At 36.1% G+C, this 23,277-nt stretch overlaps 1 protein-coding gene across 3 annotated transcripts in view; it reads right to left on the bottom strand.

The window, feature by feature from the left end:
• Positions 1–23,277, bottom strand: part of CPS1 (carbamoyl-phosphate synthase 1) — a 193,904-nt gene that overhangs the window by 52,678 nt on the left and 117,949 nt on the right. For all 3 annotated transcript variants that reach the window (XM_015458817.3, XM_010802252.4, NM_001192258.1), the window contains 2 exons: positions 22,985–23,161; positions 19,117–19,235 (listed from right to left, as the gene is read on the bottom strand). In XM_015458817.3, the coding sequence (XP_015314303.1) occupies positions 19,117–19,235; positions 22,985–23,161 (296 nt within the window). The remainder of the gene's footprint in view (positions 1–19,116; positions 19,236–22,984; positions 23,162–23,277) is intronic.

The raw sequence follows: 23,277 nt of genomic DNA, 5'->3' as shown, positions 1-23,277 counted from the left end.
AAATGTGCATTCAGGCTCAAAATAGAAATGCTTGACAAATAAACTATTTTCCTAAATTAAAACTTTGGATGATGTTCTTTTTAAATCATGACTTTCCTGAACAGTTTCAATCATGTTTACCTGTGTGAGGAAAGACTACACATTTTCTCTGTGATCTACAGTCTTATTATAAACACTGGTATGAAGCTTGAGTTGGGTGGAGAAACACTGTACATATAACACTGAGTGAATTCTTACCCATAGATTTTTCTAGCTACCTGCTAGAACACTTTCCCATCATTGTGGGATAGCAGTAAAAGGAAAAACAAGCAAAAAATAAATAAATCTTCAATTAGACATTTCGTCATTATTACAAAAAACTACCTGAGGCAAAACCCATGTTACCATATCAACAATCACTTTAACTAAAATGACTATATTCTAACCTTGAACAAAAGGATACAGACACACTAAGAAACATGCCTTGAAAAGAACCATCACACCTATAATTATTACTATGGACTAGCAGAAATGCAAGTTCTTCAAGTCAAAAAATAACCAGAAGTAACATATTTATCTTTAGCCCTATTGGTGAGTTTTTTATTATTTTGCTTCAAATGATTTATTTTTCTTATAATATAGAGGATCAGTCAATTCTTCAAAGACTGTGATAATAATTTAAATAAAAATTATAAATAATGGTATTAAACAAACAAGCAAAAAAGAAAACATTCAGATTCCTCAAATTTCTATTAGGGATGCAGAAATTTGCATTTGTTTTATCCACATTCAGCTATGCAGTCTTTTCTATTGCTGAAATATGCATAATTCCTCTTATTCTTTCCCACCAAAGAGTCCAATAGAGCATATAAAGACATCTCCAGCAAATACACAGTATTCCTCCGGTACCCACCAAATAAAATTGAAGTCTTACCAACAAACAAATTTAAAAAAAGAAAAGAAGAGGAAAAGAAAGGTGGATTGATAAAATTGGCCCTCTGCATACAAAAGTAAACTGAATTAATTTTGTGTTCAGCTTTGTGGCAAAAAATAGCTAAAACTAACTCAATCATTACTGCTCCCATAGCATCCCGACCACAGAGAGTTTTCATTATTTAAGGGGGATGCTGAGAAAAGCAACAGTAACACAGAATAATGAATAATGAATGACAGAGTTTCAGAATAGGGGTGAAAACTATTTCTCCATAGATGCCCCCTCAAATCATACCTGGTGAACTTTCTAAAACAGATGCTTCAAGATAGACCTGCAAAGTGCATGTTTTAAGCTCACAAGCTGATTTTCAGAATATTTTCTTGGTGAGCCAAAAATTGCTTTAAACTTTCGTTCAGTATTCAAATAACTAGATCAATAGCATGATATTTTTACAAATCTTAAAAATTAGGATGTACTAATTTGGAATGGCATATGAATATATTCATGTTCATCACAACTTGAATGAAAATTTGGGATAGATACAGTCCTACGGAGTTCAAAGTGATATGTCTTCTATAGGCCATGAATGAAATCATGGCCTCACTGGTTAATAATTTCAACTCTTTAGACATGTTCATGAAAGAGTGCAAAGTACATTACAATCCTCCTCACTGAAAAAAGAGATGAGGATTCTGACCCAACATGGCAGTTACAAAGATACAGACGAGTTAGACTTCTTCCCGTATTGACCAGAGTCCTTGTTCTGTGAGGTGTCCCTAACCCACAGGACGACATAGGTGGCTGCTCTCCAAATTTGCCTCGTTCACTCTCTCCACTGTATCCACTGCACCACATAAGATTGGCTGGCATGTCATTACACACACTAGAAAATTCACTTCATTCCCTACTTGTTCTGATACAAAATTTTATTTTGAGTTCCATTATAATAAAATAAAAGAAGAGACAGTTTGAAGACACGATTCATTAGCTTTGGGCCAGTGATTTAGATAAGGTTAAACCTCTTCAGAATCAGATACAAGATGAATAATCTTAAGTGAACATAAAGCTCATTTAACAATGTGGAGATTTAGATATATGCTCCTCATCTTTATCAGCATATATTGGGCTGCCCTCCATTTTGTCTGCTATAAAGAACTTGCATCAGAATGAGATTTGTCTTTTAAAATCGAGCTAGGTAAAAATTATTTTAGAAACATGGCTATCATATTTCTATTTTTTTAAAGGAAAATCTTAATTTGGAGCAAACTTAAAAACAGAATAATTACTAAAAGAAAGACAAAATTTGAATTTGTAATTCAAAACTGTGTTTTGAATCCTCAATAGAAAATGTTCCATTTATATTATCTTGTAAATTGAAAAAGCATTATACCAAGTGAGAAATGTGCTCAGCAGAATGGAGCATCTTGCACTAAAGCACACAGTTTTAAAATCTATACAATAAACAAATTACTCTTCCGTTATTTTATATGTATTTGTGTGTACTAGAAAGTCTATGTTTATCTTTACTCTTATGAATATGAACACATTAAATCCATATTCAGAACTGTATCCTCTGAAATACATATACAGCTTTTCTTTCTCCTAACAGCTTTCCTTGCTTTCGGAGTTCAAGGGCAAACTCTTTAAAGGTTATACTTTCAATATCGCTTAATAGAATCTAAACAATAAAACAAAGAAACACCAAACAGCTCTGAGGCTGGCCTTTTCATAACCTTCAGTTTTTCTCTCCTGAGCAGCACAAAATGACAGTCTGAAATTTTAGAGGGGGAAAAAAAGTCTTAAAAATAAGACGATCATACTTTCACACACACTGCCATCATCTTTTAACCGTAAGACGGGACGGCTCAGCTTCTAGAGGGAGAAGTGTTCTCTCCCGCCTTCTCTCCTTTTATAAACAAAACAAGCCTCTCTGCTCTTTCTCTTCTACTTCCGGTGTAGATCTTGTTGTTTAAAATTCTAGCCTGTCATCTCTGAGGTTTCCTCCACTCACACTTAGTCTTCAATAATAAATGATAAAAGGAAATGGAATAAATTCCCCTTAATGAGGAAATTTCACCTGGCACAGAGGAGCTGGGGAAATCTATTACCCGACCAGAGGAACGCCTGCAGCATTGCAATTACCAGGGGAGCCCACATACTTCACACAGTCCTCTCTTCCACTTGACTGGCTTTTATCTGATCCACCAACTCATAAGTAATACTAAACAAATTTCCCTCCAGATTGCACAAGGCCCTAATGTGAAAATGAGTGCTCCACCTGGCCTACAATTATGAGATGGGCTTGTAATTGTTATTATCTTCTCTTAAAAAATCCCCCCAAAGGCAGGAGCTAAGAAAAGCTACGGAGAAGGCCTGATGTTCAGTAATGACAGCAAATCTCATAAGGGAAGAGAACTGAGTAAGATGTATGTTCTCTGTTCCAAGACCCCTCACCAGCCTCTCTTCTGAGTTCTGCAGGGCTTCACTGATTATTTTTGGCATTTCACGGGTTCAAGCCCATGCCACAATCTCAATAATGAAATCAAGTGGAGACGTTATTTGTCTTCTCATCTTTTCTTTCAAGGAGACAGGTTGTTACCTCTTTCCTTGAGAGAAATGAGAAAGACATTTTTCAAAAGCAGCAGTAGCATTTAGGAAAGAAAATGATAAAAACCCAGGAAATCGGGTAAGTAGCACTATTTTCTCTTAATTTTTGAGAGCACCATGCTTCATTTCTGTACAGCAGTGAGGTCCTCAGAGGATTTAAAGAAAGCCTTAATCTTTTCTCTCTTGTGTCCAGGACAAACAATTAGATCCCATGTTCATATGAAACCATGTGAGTATGAAAAGTATTTATTAGGATCTGGGCTCACTTAGCACTATCACAACAATGCTATAAAATTGCAAGTGCTGATGACACACAAAATTATACTTCACTTTAAAGGGTATTACGAGCAACAAATCAAAACACAAAAGAAAATACTATGAGAAATTTATATTATAGGTATCTTTAAGTAGAATATTTTTAAACTCCTGAATCCTATGTTCATTTTTAACCAATCTTTAGCAATCCCAATAATCCAGAAATATTGTTATATAACTTTTAATCTGGTATATTTATATACTGTGGATTATAATCTCATAATTGTGTCCTATGAATGTGTATGCTCAGTCCCTCAGGAGTGTCTGACTCTCTTGCGACTCCGTGGACTGTAGCCTGCCAGGCTCCTCTGTCCATGGGATTTGCCAGGCACGAATACTGGAGTGGGTTGCCATTTCCTCCTCCAGAGGATCTTCCTAACCCAGTGATCAAACACGCATCTCCTGCGTTGCCAGCAGATTCTTTACCACAGAGCCACCATGTTTACTAGTATATAAAAAAGTTCTCTGCTACACTCAAAAGAGCATATTTTTATTAAAGAAATAGCTTTTACCTGATCAGACTGAGCTAAAAGGCGAAGTTTATACTATGGGATAGTGCTCCTATTATTTCTGCTTAGCAAATTTATTCATAATTTTAAATGAATTCAGTGTATTCTTTTTTAAAAAATTAAGAGAGTATTCAGTAAGCAAAATCCTAGATTTTTCTATAAACATAGGTTTGTTATACATCCAGAATTTAAATCCAAAGATAAAAAGAAATACTGTATAAGGATCCAGTAGAAAATTGACACTAAATGAGTATTCTTTGATATTTTAAAAAATTTGTTATTTCACAAACAAGTTTATTTGGAAGCCCTATATTTTAAAATTTATCCATCATCTTTGTTTAAAGCATGAGACTTTCCTGGAGGTCCAGTGGTTAAGACTTCAACTTCCGATGCAGGGGATGAGGGTTTGATCCCTGGTTGGGGAGTTAAGATCCCACCCATATGCCTTGCAATCAAAAACCAGAACATAAACAACAGAAGCAATAGTGTAACAAATTCAACAAAGACTTTAAAAATGATCCATACCAAAAAAAAATTAAAATCTTAAAAAAAACAAGTCATGTTTTCACAGAGGAGTTTTTCAAATGTCACATATGTTGTCCAAGAAACAAACGTATTATAAATTTCAATATGTGACTTCCTTTGACTTCTAGAAACTGTTACTTAGAATTTTGTGTGTTAGTCATGCAGTCGTGTCTGACTCTTTGTGACTCCATGAACTGTAGCCTACCAAGCGCCTCTGATGATGGGATTTCTCAGGCAAGAATACTGAAGTGGGTTGCCATTTCTTCCTTCAGGGAATCTTCCTGACCCAAGATTGAACCCAGGTCTCCTACATTGCAGGCAGTTTCTTTACCGTCTGAGCCACCAGGGAAGCCCAGAATTACATGAAGCCTATTTACTGATAACTACTGCTTGCTGCTGCTGCTGCTAAGTCGCTTCAGTCGTGTCCAACTCCTTGCGACCCCATAGACGGCAGCCCACCAGGCTCCCCCGTCCCTGGGATCCTCCAGGCAAGAACACTGGAGTGGGTTGCCATTTCCTTCTCCAATGCATGAAAGTGAAAAGAGAAAGTGAAGTCGCTCAGTCATGTCCGACTCCTAGCGACCCCATGGACTGCAGCCTACCAGGCTCCTCCATCCATAGGATTTTCCAGGCAAGAGTACTGGAGCAGGGTGCCATTGCCTGCTTAGATTTTTTTTTTCCTTGCTAAGTGTAACATATGTAGAAATAACTTTTGACCAATATTCCCCAGTTCTTGAATAAGAAAATGTAAACCTTTTCTAGGAAGGAGAAAAATCTGAAGCCATTTTCAGGAGGATGTGGAAAAATTCTCAGATTAAAGTCCTGGTACCATGTCACACTAGATCTATGTTAATTTGAGGATTACCACCCACATGGAAGTCAAAAATCTTTGTCACTGAGAGTTTTTCAGAAGAAGACATATAATATCCAGATAGCAAAAATTCTCATCTATTTCATACTTATGACTGTAGATTCAAGAACTAACTCAGTAGCCCCCACTTCAAGCTAGCTAGAGCAAAGGATGGTCAATTAAACCAGACCATCAGCCAAAGATAGATAGCAGGTGCAGTATGAGGCAGTGTGTGTAATATCAACATAACCGTGTGATGGCCTTTACATTACCATCACTATATTTACATAGGCAAATAGTGCCTAATTGCCTACGAAGCCTGAGATAAGCCAATATTACTGGCTGGATCTAGAGTTAGGCTCCAACTAACTACACTAAGATAAAAATCTCATTAATCAGATGAAATGATAAACATGTCAAGTGTTTAGCACATGCCAATTAGGTAATAAGTGCTTCATAAATGCCAAGGCCAGAAGACAAGGAAAAGGGGAAGGAGCAGGCACAAGAGAGGAGAAAGGGGAAGAGGAGGTAGAGGAGAAGCAACAGGAGTTTAGCAGAACAAGATTGGCAAGTCCCCTAAACGTGGCCTTAGCATCTTGGGTTGTCTGTCTCCTCCCTCTTTCTGTAGCATTCCTGTATCCAGATCTTGAGGGGGCAAGGCCCACTATACTTCATATCTACTGCAAAGCATAAACAATCTCCTGGAGATAATGTTCACTCAGGCATTTACTCCGCTGTCAGAAGTCAAGGCCACTGCCTCACTCCTCGAGGTAGGCATCACCCACTTCAGCTTCCAGCGTACATGCGGTGGTCTTACACCCACTAAGGCATTTCAGGAATGAATGAGCAGGTGAAAAATCCTGGGAGCCAGAGAGGGATTATCTAGCATCTGTAATTATTGCTCAAGCAGACTATTTTGACTAAGTTTAATTTCCATTGTATACTTCAGGAGCTTTAAACTCTCACCCCTCCATTTAAAGAAGAAATATACGTATTTGTACGTATATGTGCATACACAGAGAGAGAGAGAGATGTCTGTCTTATAAATACAGCAAAATTTAAAAAGAAAATTCTTATGCTAGCTCTCCATACCCTTGAAAATTCTGTTTACATCTTTTAAGGTGACTCACCAAGGCTTTCTCCCTGCCAGGCCCTCATGTTTTCCTCACAAGAGTTCTAGAGAAGGGCACATCTCTTACAAGGCTTCTGCTCTAAGTGAGGTCAACAATCCAGGCAGGAAAACATGCAGCTCGCAACTTGACAGCTAAGGAGGAACTGATCTCCAGCTGTCTGATTTAAAAGTCATATCTCTACAAAGAAGCTTTTAAAAAGGGTTAGTGACTAGAACTGAAGGCAGAAGCCCTGGGCTAGATTTATTGCTTCCCTCTGACTGGTGTGACATAAAGCAGGACACACACCTCTGTGTGACTCAGTTTCACCTTCTACAAAAATAGAATAGTAATTATTTTACAACTGTATCATAACAGAAATGTACTTTGTCACAAGAGAAATATAAATCTCTGTATTATAAATGTTATAGCTATGTACTTTTGCCTTAGCTGTGTTTGCTGGTTAATTAAATCATAGCCTTCGCTACCACTCTACATATTTATGAATATTCCTTATAAAAACTTTTCTAAAAATTTGCAATTTTGAAGACTTAGATAATTTTTAAAATCAAAGCTTTCTTAATTGTAGCTCATTCCCAATAGAGTTTATAATGCCCATGTTAAGTATTATAATGCTCCCAGTGCATAAAATCCCTATTTGACAATGAAAAATAATTAGATAAATCCCCTTTTATTAGAAAACAGTTTATTCAGAGCCTTCCTAGTAAATACGTGTGTGCTTATGTGTATGCTAAGTCACTTCAGTCGTGTCTAACTCTTTGCAACCCTATGAACTATAGACCACTAGGCTCCTCTGTCAATGGGATTCTCCAGGCATGAATACTGGAGTGGGTTGCCATGACCTCTTCCAGGGGATCTTTCCAACCAAGGATTAAACCCATGTCTCTTAAAATCTCTTGCATTAGCAAGTGGGTTCTTTACCACTAGCACCACCTGGGAAGACCCTCCTAGTAAATATATAGTCACTTAAATAATGAGAACCTAGACATGCTGCTTTCCAGTGTCTTCCAACACAGAGCTTATATTTTGCACTACATATTTGCCAACTAATAATTTTGTGAGTCCCTTGGGCAATCAGGAATTATAATACATTTTCTTCCACTCCAATTTCCCTTCTGCAGATTGATTGAGAAATTCTGATTTTTACTTTCTGATTTTATATTCTGATTTTACATTTCTTGGAAAATATATCCAAGAATATATTTTCATTCATTTAATGGGAAAATTATCATACAAACATCATTGAGTTTTACTTTATGCAAGATCAATTCCCAAGAAAATATATAGTAAATAAAGACTTGGAAGCCATTCATATCTATTCTAGAATTGACACAATACTTTAGAATGGTGAACTCCATTCTTCAATCACATAAATCAGCAAAAGCTCTTAAGAAAAATCTCCTAATAAAAGTAAAGTAAGACGTTATGGCCTTTGAAATTTACCATAATGGAATTTACAGTTTAATTGGAGGATGTTAATAGCAGGAAACAGTAGCTGACTTTATTTGGGGGGGGGGACCTCCAAAGTCATTGCAGATGGTGACTGCAGCCATGAAATTAAAAGACACTTACTCCTTGGAAGGAAAGTTATGACCAACCTAGACAGCATGTTGAAAAGCAGAGATACTACTTTGTCAACAAAGGTCCATGCTTATTTAACTTACATGCAGAATACATCATGAGAAACACTGGCCTGGAAGAAGCACAAGCTGGAATCAAGATTGCTGGGAGAAATATCAATAACCTCAGATATGCAGATGACATCACCCTTATGGCAGCAAGTGAAGAGGACCTAAAAAGCCTCTTGATGAAAGTGAAAGAGGAGAGTGAAAAAGTTGGCTTAAAGCTCAACATTCAGAAAACAAAGATCATGGCATCTGGTCCCATCACTTCATGGGAAATAGATGGGTAAACAGCGGAAACAATGACAGACTTTATTTTTCTGGGCTCCAAAATTACTGCAGATTGTGACTGTAGCCATGAAATTAAAAGATGCTTACTCCTTAGAAGGGAAGTTATAACCAACCTAGATAGTATATTGAAAAGCAGAGACATTACTTTGCCAACATAGGTCCATCTAGTCAAGACTATGGTTTTTCCAGTGGTCATGTATGGATGTGAGAGTTGGACTGTGAAGAAAGCTGAGCACCAAAGAATTGATGCTTTTGAACTGTGGTGTTGGAGAAGACTCTTGAGAGTCCCATGGACTCCAAGAAGATCCAACCAGTCCATCTTAAAGGAGACCAGTCCTGGATGTTCATTGGAAGGACTGATGCTGAAGCTGAAACTCCAATACTTTGGCCACCTCATGCGAAGAGTTAACTCATTGGAAAAGACTCTGATGCTGGGAGGGACTGGGGGCAGGAGGAGAAGGGGACAATAGAGGATGAGATAACTGGATGGCATCACCGACTCGATGGACATGAGTTTGAGTAAACTCCAGGAGTTGGTGATGGACAGGGAGGCCTGGCATGCTGTGATTCATGGGGTCACAAAGAATCGGACATGACTGAGCGACTGAACTGAACTGAACTGAAGTAGAATTTATCCATTTACCTACTTCCTCTTTCTCATTGCACATCTGGTCCTTATAATCTAGCTCCTACTCCTACCTCCCCATCATCAATTTTGATGGACTTGATCAATTCTCTCCCTTTCTGCTCTCCCTAAACCATGCCATACTGTTAAAAAGTATCTTTTCCTATATTATTTATTCATAATTCTCTTTTCCTTTGGTTCCTATGACATAGGTATATATTGAAGAAAAGACACTGTCCTTGGATTCCGAAAGTCCTGAACCAAAATCCTGAATTCAATATGCACTTCCCCTGAAATCTTGAAAAATTTACTTAAATATTCTGAGTCATAATTTTGTTTATAAATTATGGGGTAGGGATCCATACATATGAACTCTTAAACTGTGACTTGGATAACGTACACAAAGGTCTTAGAGCTTTGGTTTTTAACCTGTATTCTACTTCCGTATGGAGGAGGGCATGGCAACCCACTCTAATAGACTTGCCTGGAGAATCTCATGGATGGAGGATCCTGGTGGGTTACAGTCCATGGGGTCACAAAGAATTGAACATGACTGAAGTGACTTAGCACACACGCACGTACTTTCCTGGCTTTGCATTTCTGCCTCTTGTTGGTCCATTAAAAGCATCCTATCTTACATATACCTAAGTGTATACAAATCTTCAAATCAAAATTTGAAGGTTACATAAATTTTCAAAAATAGGTTACAAACCCACTGAAGGGAACTAACAATACCATTTGGTCTAATAACATTTCCTAATAAAGAGAAATGTCATCAAGCAAATACACATCCTATCAAGCTGAGATCACTGATATTGACATAGGGAAAATCTGTTAAGTCCTGACAATTAATAGATACATAAATATATACATACAAAGTATGAGTATATGTTATTTTAAATTAACCTAAGGGTTTTGGAACTATCAAACATGTGCAGAAAATAAATAATATTTATTTTATGAGTGATGTGGCCATCACTCTGAAAATATTTTAAATGAAACATGAATCTTGCCCATATAAGATTCAAGTTCTCTCACATACTTTCAAAATGCATAATTATTTGTCAAAACAATTAAAACATTGTTTAATAAATTCAATGAGATTTCTCAGGACATTAAATGTTTAATGTGAAATTTTATTCAAGATGTAACCAATATAATACATTATTAGTTGAAATTAATAGAGGCCTGTCAAATCTGTGACATTGCATGAAATATCCTATCTTAACACATGGCCAATACTTTGGCCACCTGATGTGAAGAACTGACTCATTTGAAAAGACCCTGATGCTGGGAAAGATTGAAGGCGGGAGGAGAAGGGAACAACAGGGGATGTGATGGTTGGATGGAATCACTGACTCAATGGACATGAGTTTGAGTAAACTTTGGGTGTTGGTGATGGACAGGGAGGCCTGGTGTGCCGCAGTCCATGGGGTCACAAAGAGTCGGACACAACTGAGTGACTGAACCAAACTGAACACGTGGAACATAAAAACAAATTTAAAAGGAAAAGTATTTTTTTGCATTAGTTCACAGGCATGGAAATTCCCATAGAAATGTTCCTATTTTACAGAGAAAAAATAACTATTTTATATAAGGTCCAGTATTTAGTATTCTTTGTTAGATAAATGGTTTAGGGTATTCAAGATTAAAATCATTGGCTAGTAATATATAGTAACTAATAAAATTATTTTGCTTTTGAGTCAATTAGTTTATACATAATATATTATATATTCATCTTAGCAGCACGATTAATAGTGAAATAAAACAATATATTTTTTAAAACTAGAGTGAAACTGAGACTTAGATATGTTGTATGAGTTGATAATGAAGTCAGAGGACACAAACTATTTTCTGCAAATCAGATCAATGGGCTCCACTAAAGTGAGCAACAATTTCTATTCTCATTCTACATTCAAAATAATACAGAGCCACATACCTAGTGTGTATATACATATATGTATATATGAATTTCCACAGACTGTAGTGGAGAAAACAATATATGATACCACAAGCAAAGTAATAGTGCCTGTATGCTAAGTTATGTGCGATTGTTTGTGGCCCTGTGGACTGTAGCCTGCCAGGTCCCTGTGTCCATGGGATTTCCCAGGCAAGAATACTGGAATGGACTGCCATTTCCTTCTCCAGGGGATCTTCCCAACCCAGAGATCAAATCTGCATCTCCTACATTGACAGGTGGATTCTTTACCACTGAGCCACCTGGGAAGCCCCATAAATCATAATAGAGGATCATAAAAATATAACATGTATTATATGTTATACATAATGAAATATATATTTCCTTCTCTAAGTCACTTCTATATTTAATACACTTTAAAGATATTTGCTTAATGCTATTTTTTCTACCAGAAAGTAAAAATTATCTTTAGAATGTACTGACCCTTCTCTGTCTTATGCTTAAGTTTTTTAAAAACATTTTATTAGAGTATAGTTGCTTTGCAATGTTGTTTTAGTTTCCTGCTGTATAGCAAAGTGATTCAGTTATACATAGACATATACCCACTCTTTTTTAGATTTCCTCCCTATTTAGGTCACCACAGATCACTGAGTAGAGTTCCCTGAGCTAAACAGTAGGTCCTCATTAGTTACTATTTTGTACATAGTAGTTGTGCCTAAGTTTTAATAACTTTTAGGTAACACTTCTCCCTTGAAAACTTCAATTAAATACAAGCAAAAAACGTTCTTGTCTGGTTTTGCCATGCCTCCTGAGCAAGTTACATAAAAAGTCAATAGAAACTAACACATGTAGAAGAGGACATTCAAAGGGAGTGTTCCAGCTAAGGTGATACTTGAATTATTACATCTGCCAGAAGTTTGCGGCTGCAGGGAAATGGCCAACTTTACTGAGCTCAATTTAGCACTTGAATGCCCAAGTGGAACTCACCAGGCTTGCCCTAGATTGTTTTCCTAAGCTATAGGCACACCTATGACTTTTCAGCACCCATCAATGGATGTAGTTTATCACACTGAACACTGAGATGCTCAGATGAAAATTAGTGTCCTTCAAAAGCACACTTTCCTCTTTTTTACTACACTGAGTACAGCAATAAGTGGGCAGTATAGAGGGACGAGATATTAATATTATCAGAATTAATAATTAACCAACACATGAATAGTGGGCAAAATCTAAACAATTTGCACATTAATTCAAAGTAAATTAAGCTTATATCAACAATTAATAAAGTAAATCAACTATACTCCAATAAACATTAAAAAATAATTATTTTAGAAATAAATCTAAATCTTAGCTTCATGCTGCTGCTGCTACTAAGTCACTTCAGTCGTGTCCGACTCTGTGTGACCCCATAGACGGCAACCCACCAGGCTCCGCCGTCCCCAGGATTCTCCAGGCAAGAACACTGGAGTGGGTTGCCATTTCCTTCTCCAATGCATGAAAGTGAAAAGTGAAAGTGAAGCCACTCAGTCCTGTCCAACTCTGAGCGACCCCATGGACTGCAGCCTACCAGGCTCCTCCATCCATGGGATTTTCCAGGCAGAAGTACTGGAGTGGGGTGCCATTGCCTTCCCCAATATATGGTATAATGTATTATATATTATATATGGTATAAACTGTATCACAATGGTCACGCCCTCTACTTTTGAACATCTAAAGTGGACGAAAGCAGAGTCCTTTTAAACAGTCAAGCATTATGTTACTAACATATATAGCAGCATTGTGAGGGAAAAAAAAAACAAAACAGCAAAATGGACCATACTGGGAAAACTGCCCAATTTGAATGAAATGCAAAAGAACAGTCATCAGAAATGGTGGAAACTTTCCATTTGGCGACTTACCAAGGTACAACACAAGCAATGGCTAGCTGCCTTCTTTAAGCTAATAACTGAAAGAAGGACTCAAAACTTAATTCAATCTAGTTTTAGCCAGTAAAAAAGCAAAATTATACAATTTAGAAGGGTATAAGAAAATTCTTGAGCTAGACATGTCAGTCAGAAATAACAAAAGAACCTAAAAATTAAAATAAGGAAATAAAAAAATTAAAAAGAATTATAAGCAGATGTTCAAAACTGGTAATTAGCACATTCACATTTTTTTCTTGCCTGTTCAGATTGGGATTTTTAATCATGAGACACAACCATGATTATCTTTCAATCTAAAATTGTTAATTCAACCTGGAATTATAAATAAAAAGGTTTGGAGTGTAGTGTCTTAAAATAGTTCTTGCTGACAAAGAAGCTTTCCTACAGTTAACTTTCTTATTTATAGTGAAAGTGATATTTTGTACCTGTTCTTAGCTATTAATTATTAATATTGTTGAAACCTTTATCAAATGTATTAGTTCTATGATGATGCTAGATCTGTGATATGGGATTATCATCCTTTTATCAAATACTGTTACTGAATTGGAAGTATCTACTACATGTAATCTGTTTCCTCCAGATGTTATATAATCTACCTTTCTACATTTTTACAAACCTAAATGTGTGTGTGTGTGTGTGTGTGTGTTCCCAACCTAATATTAATCACTGAATTCATTGACTATATATCAGGCACTGTTCTAATTACAGTTAATCCTTACCACAACCTAAGAAGGTCAATAATCATCCCAATTTCATAAATATTAAACTGAGGCTCTTGATATCCCATGCTAATAAATGATAGAATTGAACTCCAGAACCTAGAATATTTGCTATTAAACCCCTAATGTATACATAAATGTGTATATGTATACACACAAACTTACACACATATTATTGGTTTGGTCAAAGTTTGTTTGTTAAGTGAATACGTTGTTAAATAAGGTTCTTGGTGAAAATGAAAACTGTCTTTAACTTTTACTTAAAACCATAGGAACTTTTTGACCAACCCAATATCTTAAACTTGGAATGTGTTTGAATCAAAATTCAGATTTCTATATTAATAAAGTTCTAAATCCATTCTTTTGTTACTTTAGAGAGCCAGCTATGTCAAGAGAATCTAATGATAAAGACATTTGACATATTTATCGGTTTGACTTACAGTACCGGTCATTCTGTCCTCCAATCCAGTTTTATTTGAACAACTAAAACTGAATCTGCCTATGAACCAATGGAGGAGAGAATTTCAGGTGAGACTTTTGTAATCTTTAATAGATCAAAATAAACATATTTTTATTCTAGTGAAAATGCTATATGGGAGGAGCAATATATCTTCTTGGGCTTCCTTTGTGGCTCAGCTGGTAAAGAATCTGCCTGCAATGTGGGAGACCAGGGTTTGATTCCTGGGTTGGGAAGATCCCCTGTAGAAGGGAATGGCTACCCACTCCAATATTCTGGCCTGGAGAATTCCATGAACTGTATAGTCCATGTGGTTGCAAAGAGTCAGACATGACTGAGCAACTTTCACTTTCACATTATATGTGAAAGAGTCAGTGTTGGTAAGATGAGTATAAGAAAAACAGATATACTAAAGTCTGTATAGCTTGATAGTGAAGGCCATTGAAGAAAGGTTTTGTAAATGTTGCAGTTACACAGAAAATTCTGACGAGCTTAGTTTTTCTTAAACTTCTTGCTAAGTGATCCGGTAACGTGAAGTTAATAGATCAAACATATAAATCCCAGTACATAAGTGTAATATGCATTGGAATCCTTCATGACACAACTCATCACATTAAGAGAAACTCTTCAAAACTAAAGAAATCCACTGTGAAATATGTTATCATTCTAGGTAGATTCATGCCACTACACCGGCTTATAAATTTGGGGAAAGCCTAAGACAGTCAACTTTCCTAGCACACCCTTGGGCAGCAGCAAACAATTTAAAAAGAAAAAGAGAAAGTCAGTGAACTGAAGTATAGAAGAGAATTTTTTTTTCTTCTTTTTTTTTTTTTTTGCTGAAGCTGTCTGAATAATGATTAACACCAAAGTTGGGAAGAATGGATATTTGCTCTGGAAGTTTCCAGACCATTGCCATTGCTATGCTCATACACTGAAGACAGCAAACTGAGTTCTGATGAAAGCAAGCACTCAGACCTGGGGTACTGAGTTCATTATTCTAACACCTAACTTGGCTTATCATTGAATAAGACTAGGATTTCATACTTCATCCTCAACATGATACAGGTTAATCTCCACCCTTTAAGAAAATAAGAAAACTGTAATTTCTACTTTGTAACAGACACATAAAACATATCAGTTATTTCCATAGTGCTAACCTTGCGACAATCACTGTGTTGTTGTTTTTTATTTTTTTCTCTACTCTAATCTGTGGGCATCCACATATATACCTAATACATGGGTATTCCATTTGGAATTAAAATTCTGAGCTTCATTTCAGGTGACTATGTATAAATACAAGTAATAGGCTGCTGTCAATCTAAGTGCTAGTCTCATCTTCTGCTAGTGAATGTGTTTATTGCATTTAGAAAAACTTTAGCATGATTGGGAATATTTGTTCATTAGTATAATCGAGTATTATTGATCTTTTGATAAGAATGGCATTTGTACCACTAGCTATCATTGCTTCCTTATAAGAATACATTTGGTATGAAAATAAGTGACAATGCATCATAAAGAAAGTTAAGAAATGATACATTATAAAATATATATACAAATGCAAATTATGACTCTGAAAATGAGCATATATCTAAAATCACAAAATACTCTTCAGTATAACAAGTAACATTTTCATTTTCAGGGGGCATAGAGAAAACTTTCCTGGACACTCATCTTGTGCAAGGGATCCTTTGTGTTTATATTATTTAAGCTGCAAAACAAAACTATAAAGCAGACATTAGCAGGAAGAGGTTGGAGAATTGAGGGAAGTGACATGCCCGTGATTCCACAGTGGGTAAGACTGCACCCATCTGACTGGTTCTATAGAATATACTCCTTCCAATGCACAAGGCAGGAACCAGCTGAAATTTAACAAATGCCTATAATTCTATACTTTATCCTCTCTTTAAGTTTCTCCTTTTCTCCTAATTAAGATTCCCATTACCTATTTTCCCAGGAACTTAGAAGAAAGTTGCTGAGGGACCTGGGCACACAGGTACCAGGGATATGATCAGGTAAGAGAATTTGGGAGTTGGCCCAAATCAGACCAAATAAATAGCTACTTCCTGGGCCTACATCTAACATCAGCCTTTCCAACATGGAAGCAGTTGAGATTTTGAAACAAAGTGAACCACAGATAAAAATGAAGCAGCTGACCTTGACTTTCCTCCAAACTGGCAATACTTAACTGAGATGAATAATAACAAATGTTATTAGAGAACTATCACTATTTGAGTAGTATCTGCCTCAATGACCAAGCTTCCTTGGATATTTAGAGGCTAAAAAAAAAATACTGGAAGATGTCATAATCCAGGGTAATCATGAAGATAATCAAAATAGGGGGAAAACAAACAAACAAACAAACAAAAAAACCTCCAAGTCCTACACTCACCCTCCATCAGCTACAATATCCTTCCAACTTCAGATCTCAATGTAACACAGAATGATTGAGACAGGTAGCTTCAGTAGCCATCTATTCTTATTTTATTTATCCAACTTCTCTAAATAACAATCGTTATCAAACTTCTATGTGTGCATCTAAGATACTTTAAAAAATAAACAATGAAGTGTCCATCACATAATAATAAGTTCAGTTTTAAGTTTACCAACACCATGGATCTTCTGTTGAGGTCTTGAAACAAGAGATAATTGTTAAGTACTATGTTTTAGATTCTTTTAAATTATTAAGTTTTACATTAAAAAATTTATTGTAGGTCATTATTACCAATAGAAAAATCTCTACTTACAATTATATTTACACCAGAAAATGGGGACTTTATTTTAAAATGTCAAATTAACAGCAAAAAATACAACAGAATGTTGAAATCAGAGCAATGTTGTAGGTGATCTACAACAGTGAGTGATTCTAATAAGCCTCCAAGCAGCTTTTTCACTATCAATATACACTTATTTCTGCTTAGTTAGAATTTCAACCTACCTTCTGGTTGTAACAAAAACTATTCAATTAAAACACTGAATTTGTCCAAAAATCAGAATGTATATCAAGTGGAAATTTAAATCACAATAACATCTGCTGTTTTTCACCCCAGGTCTCTTCCACTGCTGCGATTGGCATACTGTATGTTTCTAGCACCCTCATGTGGCTTAATTGGAATGGTTTCATAGGCATTTGAAATCAGTTGTCTGAAACTGAAAACAGTGGAACAGACTATAATTCAACACAGAAGTTCTGCTGGCATCGTAAACCAAGAAAGCAAACCTTAAGTCAGCAAAATTCTAAGACGAATGTATAGGCTCAATTCTTAACTTCAATCTACTGTTCATTTTATGTGATCACTACAAAGGATGATCTACAAGCAACTATTGCTAGTTTCATTTTTGACAGATTGGAATCCCCCATTTTCAAAACTAAGCATTTGTTGTGGGTGATTGTTGAATAGATGAAAAAGAACTTCATTTTGCTCAAAAAAAAAAAAAAAGGCAAAATTTTTTCATTGCCCAGTTTGTGTATTTTTTAGGTAAACCCAGTAACCCAATTATATATTGCAGTTTCTAAATAGTTGAGAAAATTAGGCTTTGAGAGCTTCCTCTGTCTTCAACATTTTAAGCGATTAATTCTTTTACATTTCCTAAAATCATTTGAGAATAATTTCTGCAAGCAAAAATTTTCCCTCTCTAAACATACGCCTAGGCTTGTAGGTGAGATTTTTTTTTTCCAATAGTAGTGTATTTCAAAGCCTTCTTAAAGGAGACAAGCTAAAGAGAATTACACTGTCTTTCTTAAATTGGTAATACATGCTCCTATTATCACAGATCCAAGTTTAAAATCTATTGTGACTCATATGCCTGGGTAGCCTCTACAAACATTCTCAGGAAATAGAAAAATGTAGATTTTAACGCACTGACATTATCAGAATATTCTGAACATGAAATAAAAATTTTCAAATAATTGGTCATGAAGGAGATAAAAATGCAAATTACTGAGAGGTAAAAGTCTATTAACAAAAATTTGAGTGTGGCTTATTTGTATGATTAACTGGATGTCCTAAGATTAAAAATATCAGTAGAATGCAAGAGGAATATGCTTGCTCACTCTAGACACAGAAATGAGTAGGTTGATGTTAAAAGAGAAAAACAGATTTCAGCATTTGGAAAATGTATAGAAAGCAGAAATAGTTTCATTATTATTAATAAAATTTAAATCTAGGTCATGTTTGAAGGGCTTCCCAGGCAGCGTTAGTGGTAAAATTACCCACCTGCCAATGCAGGAAACTTAAGAGATGCAGGTTTGACCCCTGGATCTGGAAGATCCCCTGGAGGAGGGCATGGCAACCCACTCCAGTATTCTTGCCTGGAGAATCCCATGGACAGAGGAGCCTGGCAGGCTAGTCCATAGGGTGGCAAAGAGTCGGACACGACTGAAGCAACTTAGGACACACGAAGGTCATATTTAGTAATTATATAGCACAACAATTCATAAATGTACATAGATTTTCGTAAATTCAAATGACCTAATAAAAACATCACTATGTTTCATGGCAAGAGAAAGGGTAGAAGAGAAATAAAATTATTAATAGATGCCTTTCAAAAGGTAAACATCTAAAAGCTGCCATTTCTTCTGACTATGGCTATGTCTTTCCAACATTGACACTGTTTATTTCACTGAAGCAGAATTTTGGCCAAACATGTAAGGGGGAAAGAAAGACAAAATTGCACAGAAGATACCTGGAGTGAATCAGAGCACTAGGGCCTTACCTGTTGAGCCCTTTCAGTGTCTTTTCCATGTTTAAAATGTCACGCATCTTATACAGAAACCACTTGTCAATGGATGTGAGCTTCATAATCTCATCAAGTGACATGTTGTCTTCCAAGGCCTGCCAAAAGGAGAAGAGATGCTTTCTTTGGCAAATATCTCATAAATGTCTTATTTGGTTAAAAACATGGCAGGCATTCCTCTCCATGTTACTCAGAGAGCCTGAGGCTACAGGCTGAGAATGAAACTGATATCATATCATTGACGTTTCTCCCAATAAACCTACAGATACTGCCAACTATATCTACAAATGGGATACAAAGGAGGTGCCCTGAGTTAATCAGAGCAGCGTCTGCTCAGAAAAACCCCTCTAACAGGCTCTGCATCCTGGCTTTTTACATGACTGTGTTACCAATTATGTTCTAAATCTGCTACATCTTTTTGGCATTAAGGAGAATCTCTTGAAACTATAGTTGTGCCAAACTGCTAAGAAAATGTAGAATCAATATAATGATCATTTAACTTGTATTTTGGATAATTACCCTTTCTCATATTTAACAAATTTTTATCACTTCATTCCATAGTCACACAAACCAGTCATTGAGAATTTATGAATCATATCTGGCTTGGTGTTATTTCTCTCAAACATTTCCTCACAGAGACACTTCAAACAAACAAACAAAAATTATTTTGAATCAGTTACTATGACTTTTGTCCTAAGACAGGCATTTTACAATATCCTAATATACTCCAAAACAATGTAGTAATAACTTCTGATAGGCAGCTCAGCTTTTTATTCAAGCTTACTTTAGCAATTTCTCAAAAGTAAAATTACAACTATGGGTCATTAAGCTGAGTACAAAAGATAGCTGAAAAAAGAGATAAACTCTCAAAGCCAAAACCTTCACTTTCAAAAGATGTCTACTCTTATTTTTTGCAATGTTTATATACACATTTATACTCAATGAAAAGCGATAATCACATAATACTTCAAAACCCATATTTTAGAATGGCACACTATAGTTTTAAATCCCATTAAGAAATATATGCAACTAATAATGGCTGTTATATCTCAACTCAGAGAGCTAAATTTTTTTTAAAAATTTACTCATTTCTAGAATCAGAGAAACCATGATCATACATGTTGAGAAACAACATAACTCATAATTCTATAGATTAAAATAAAATGACTTCTAATGTGAATATTCAAAGACATGTTTTTTTTCCTAAACCCATTTCTGTTTTTTGTTTGTTTGTTTAATTCTCCCTCTAACTACAGCCAGATTCCCAAAGACTTAATTCTGCCTTATTTGCCAAGTGATTAAAGGGACAATTAGCTATTTGGCCATCAACACTGTGAGGGGGTAGAACCTTAAGGCAGTGTCACTACGGACAGACTAAAGGACATTTTCATACAGTTGCACACAGTAATTATCATGCAACTGATGGAGACTCAGAATCTGTAGTCATTTTACTGTGAGAAAGGACAACTAGAATCACATGCACAGTTTCAAACAGATCCTGCCTGTCTTTCAAGCGCTGCAACTTTGCCATGTCACACAGCTGTAATGAAGATCATAATGACCCCAAACACACTTGAGGTTACTCTAATGTTCACCAAATCTAAAATAATGCCCTGTATGCTCCCCAAATCAAAAGAGGTGATGATCCAGTCATCCTGAAATAAGACTGCTGCAAAAATCAGACCTCAGAGCAAGTTGCCCTTTCTAAGAATCATGAAAGCGAGTGAAGATTTACTCACTCCCTTCATTCTGTTTCCCCTTCAGCCCTCCACACTCCTTACACTCTTTGTCAAAATCACCAAGTTCCTGGTTGCTGTGGAAATGAACAGTAATGATGACCTCTAACAAACAGAAATCAGTTCCTTCTCCCAGCACGCTGGCAGGCAATCATTTATACCTCAGGCTCTGCACTTCATGCTCATTCTCTGTACAAGAAAGAATCTCTACGCATTTTCCCTGAATTCTCATCCTTTATAAGTCTGTTAGAAAAGAATGAGAGACTTTCTTGAGTTTTACAGCCTCACTAGGAACTTGGAAATACTCCCCTTTTTCATCCACCTCAAAATAGCAGAAGGATGATGACTAGACTCAAGTGGGGGGATCTATTTACTGCTCTTTGGTAAAAAAATATGTACACATACATACACATGCACATATACATACATGTATAAATGTGACAAGTTGCTTTTTAAACAGAAGTCTGAAATAAGAACAAGAAGTGAAATGGCTTTCTAAAACAACTTCTAATCACTAGAGTCATTCCTACCATCATGGAAAAATGTTTTAACTATTACTTTGAGATTCAACACTGAGAAATGTCACTCAAAAAATACTAGTATCTCTCAGACTACTTCAGCATTTCAATGGAAATGAAATATTCTGCATTTAGAAGCCACAAAGATGAGGCAGGTATACATTAAATGTAATGAAGAAAAGATTCCCTTCCCTCCTTCTATATATGAGCATAAAAGTTGCAGAGTTTGAAATCACTAACAGCACTTGTCACCACAATGACAAGCTGGGGCTTCCCAGGTGGCACTAGTGGTAAAGAACTCACCTGTCAATGAAGGAGAAACAAGAGACATGGGTTTGAAGATTCCCACAACCCGGGGAAGAGCCCCTGGAGGGCATGGCAACCTACTCCAGTATTCTTGCCTGGAGAGTCCCATGGACAGAGGAGCCTGGTTGGCTACAGCCCATTGGGTCACAAAGAGTCAGACATGACTGAAGTGACTTAGTACACACACATTCACAAAGACAAGTTACAGAGACAGATTCCCATGACAAATTTCATATTCTCATCAACTCATTCCACATGTACATATACACACATAAAATGGTCAGTGGGGCTTTGCAGCTTCAGTGTGGTTTGATACAGTTGGAGGATTAATACCTAAGCTTCCTTAAATGTCAAAAAGCAATTCAGGGATTTCTGACCAGACAGATCTCAGCTGCCAAAATCACCTTTTATAAAATCAAATGAACCGAAACCTCAAAACTCTAAGCATAGTAAACATGAAAGGAGATTAAGATGGCATTTCATTTACATTAAAGGGAACTGGTGAGTGGAAGAGAGAAATGTGGGGCTTTTTTGTTCTCTAAGAACAATAAAATAATTACATAGAAAAGCCTATAATCATGGTAGTTCTCTAGAGTTTGTTGTTTAAACACAGAAGAACCACCAAATAAATAAAGTTCATTCTGGAGTCTTAGGTAGCACATACTAAATGATACCATTTTATGCATTTCTTTTTAAAATGTAATTTTACCCATTTTTCAATAAGCAAGTAATGAGAGTGATGGGAAATCAAAAGTCAATCTTATCAAATATTTAAGAGTATTGATAACATCTGTACTAAAAGGGAAGAACATTTAATCTGTGTGATCAAAAACTGCAATGTTGGAACTTCCCTGGCAGCCCAGAGGTTAAGAGTTCACCTTCCAATGCAGGGGGTACAGGTTAGATCCCTGATCAGGGAACTAGGATCCCACATTCCTCTTGGCAAAAAAAAAAAGAAAAAACTCAAAACATAAAACAGAAGCAATATTGTAACACATTCATAAAGACTTAGAAATAATCCACATTAAAAAAATCTTTAAAAAATAATGCAATGTTCTCCTTAAGTCCAGGCTTAAAGTGAAACAAAATTTTTAATTAATTAGGGAATGATCTGATGAAGTCCATAGAAATAAATCTCCAGTTTAATACTATTAAAAAGAATTAAAAACTTTCCAGAAATCCCTGAATTCAAGACCACTTTGTGATTCAGTTTTACATTGAAGTCCAGACTGACTATATTGTGAAAAGAAAATAAAAGGTAGCTCAGGGCCCCTTGTCACACACTACCTTGGCAATGGCATAGATGCGGATGCTGGATGGGTCAGCCAGCTCTCTTCTGAGATCGATGTCAGATGGCCACTCTTTGTTCATTGGGAGACGGGAAGTAAAACCATCTATAGAAGGATGGCACATCCGTAATGCCTTCTGAAAACTCTCCTCAAAGGTGCGACCAATAGCCATGACCTGTAACACAGGTTTAAGACTCATATTTTTAAAAATAGCTTGAATATTTTTAATTTGTAACAAAGCTAGAAACTGAATATTTTTCAGAAAAGACTTAGGAACAAGATGTATAAAGG

Source organism: Bos taurus, chromosome 2 (genome assembly GCF_002263795.3).
Source record: "Bos taurus isolate L1 Dominette 01449 registration number 42190680 breed Hereford chromosome 2, ARS-UCD2.0, whole genome shotgun sequence".
Classification (NCBI taxonomy): Eukaryota; Metazoa; Chordata; class Mammalia; order Artiodactyla; family Bovidae; genus Bos; species Bos taurus.
Note: the sequence above shows the minus strand (reverse complement) of the source record. Positions and strands in the feature narration are given on the sequence as shown.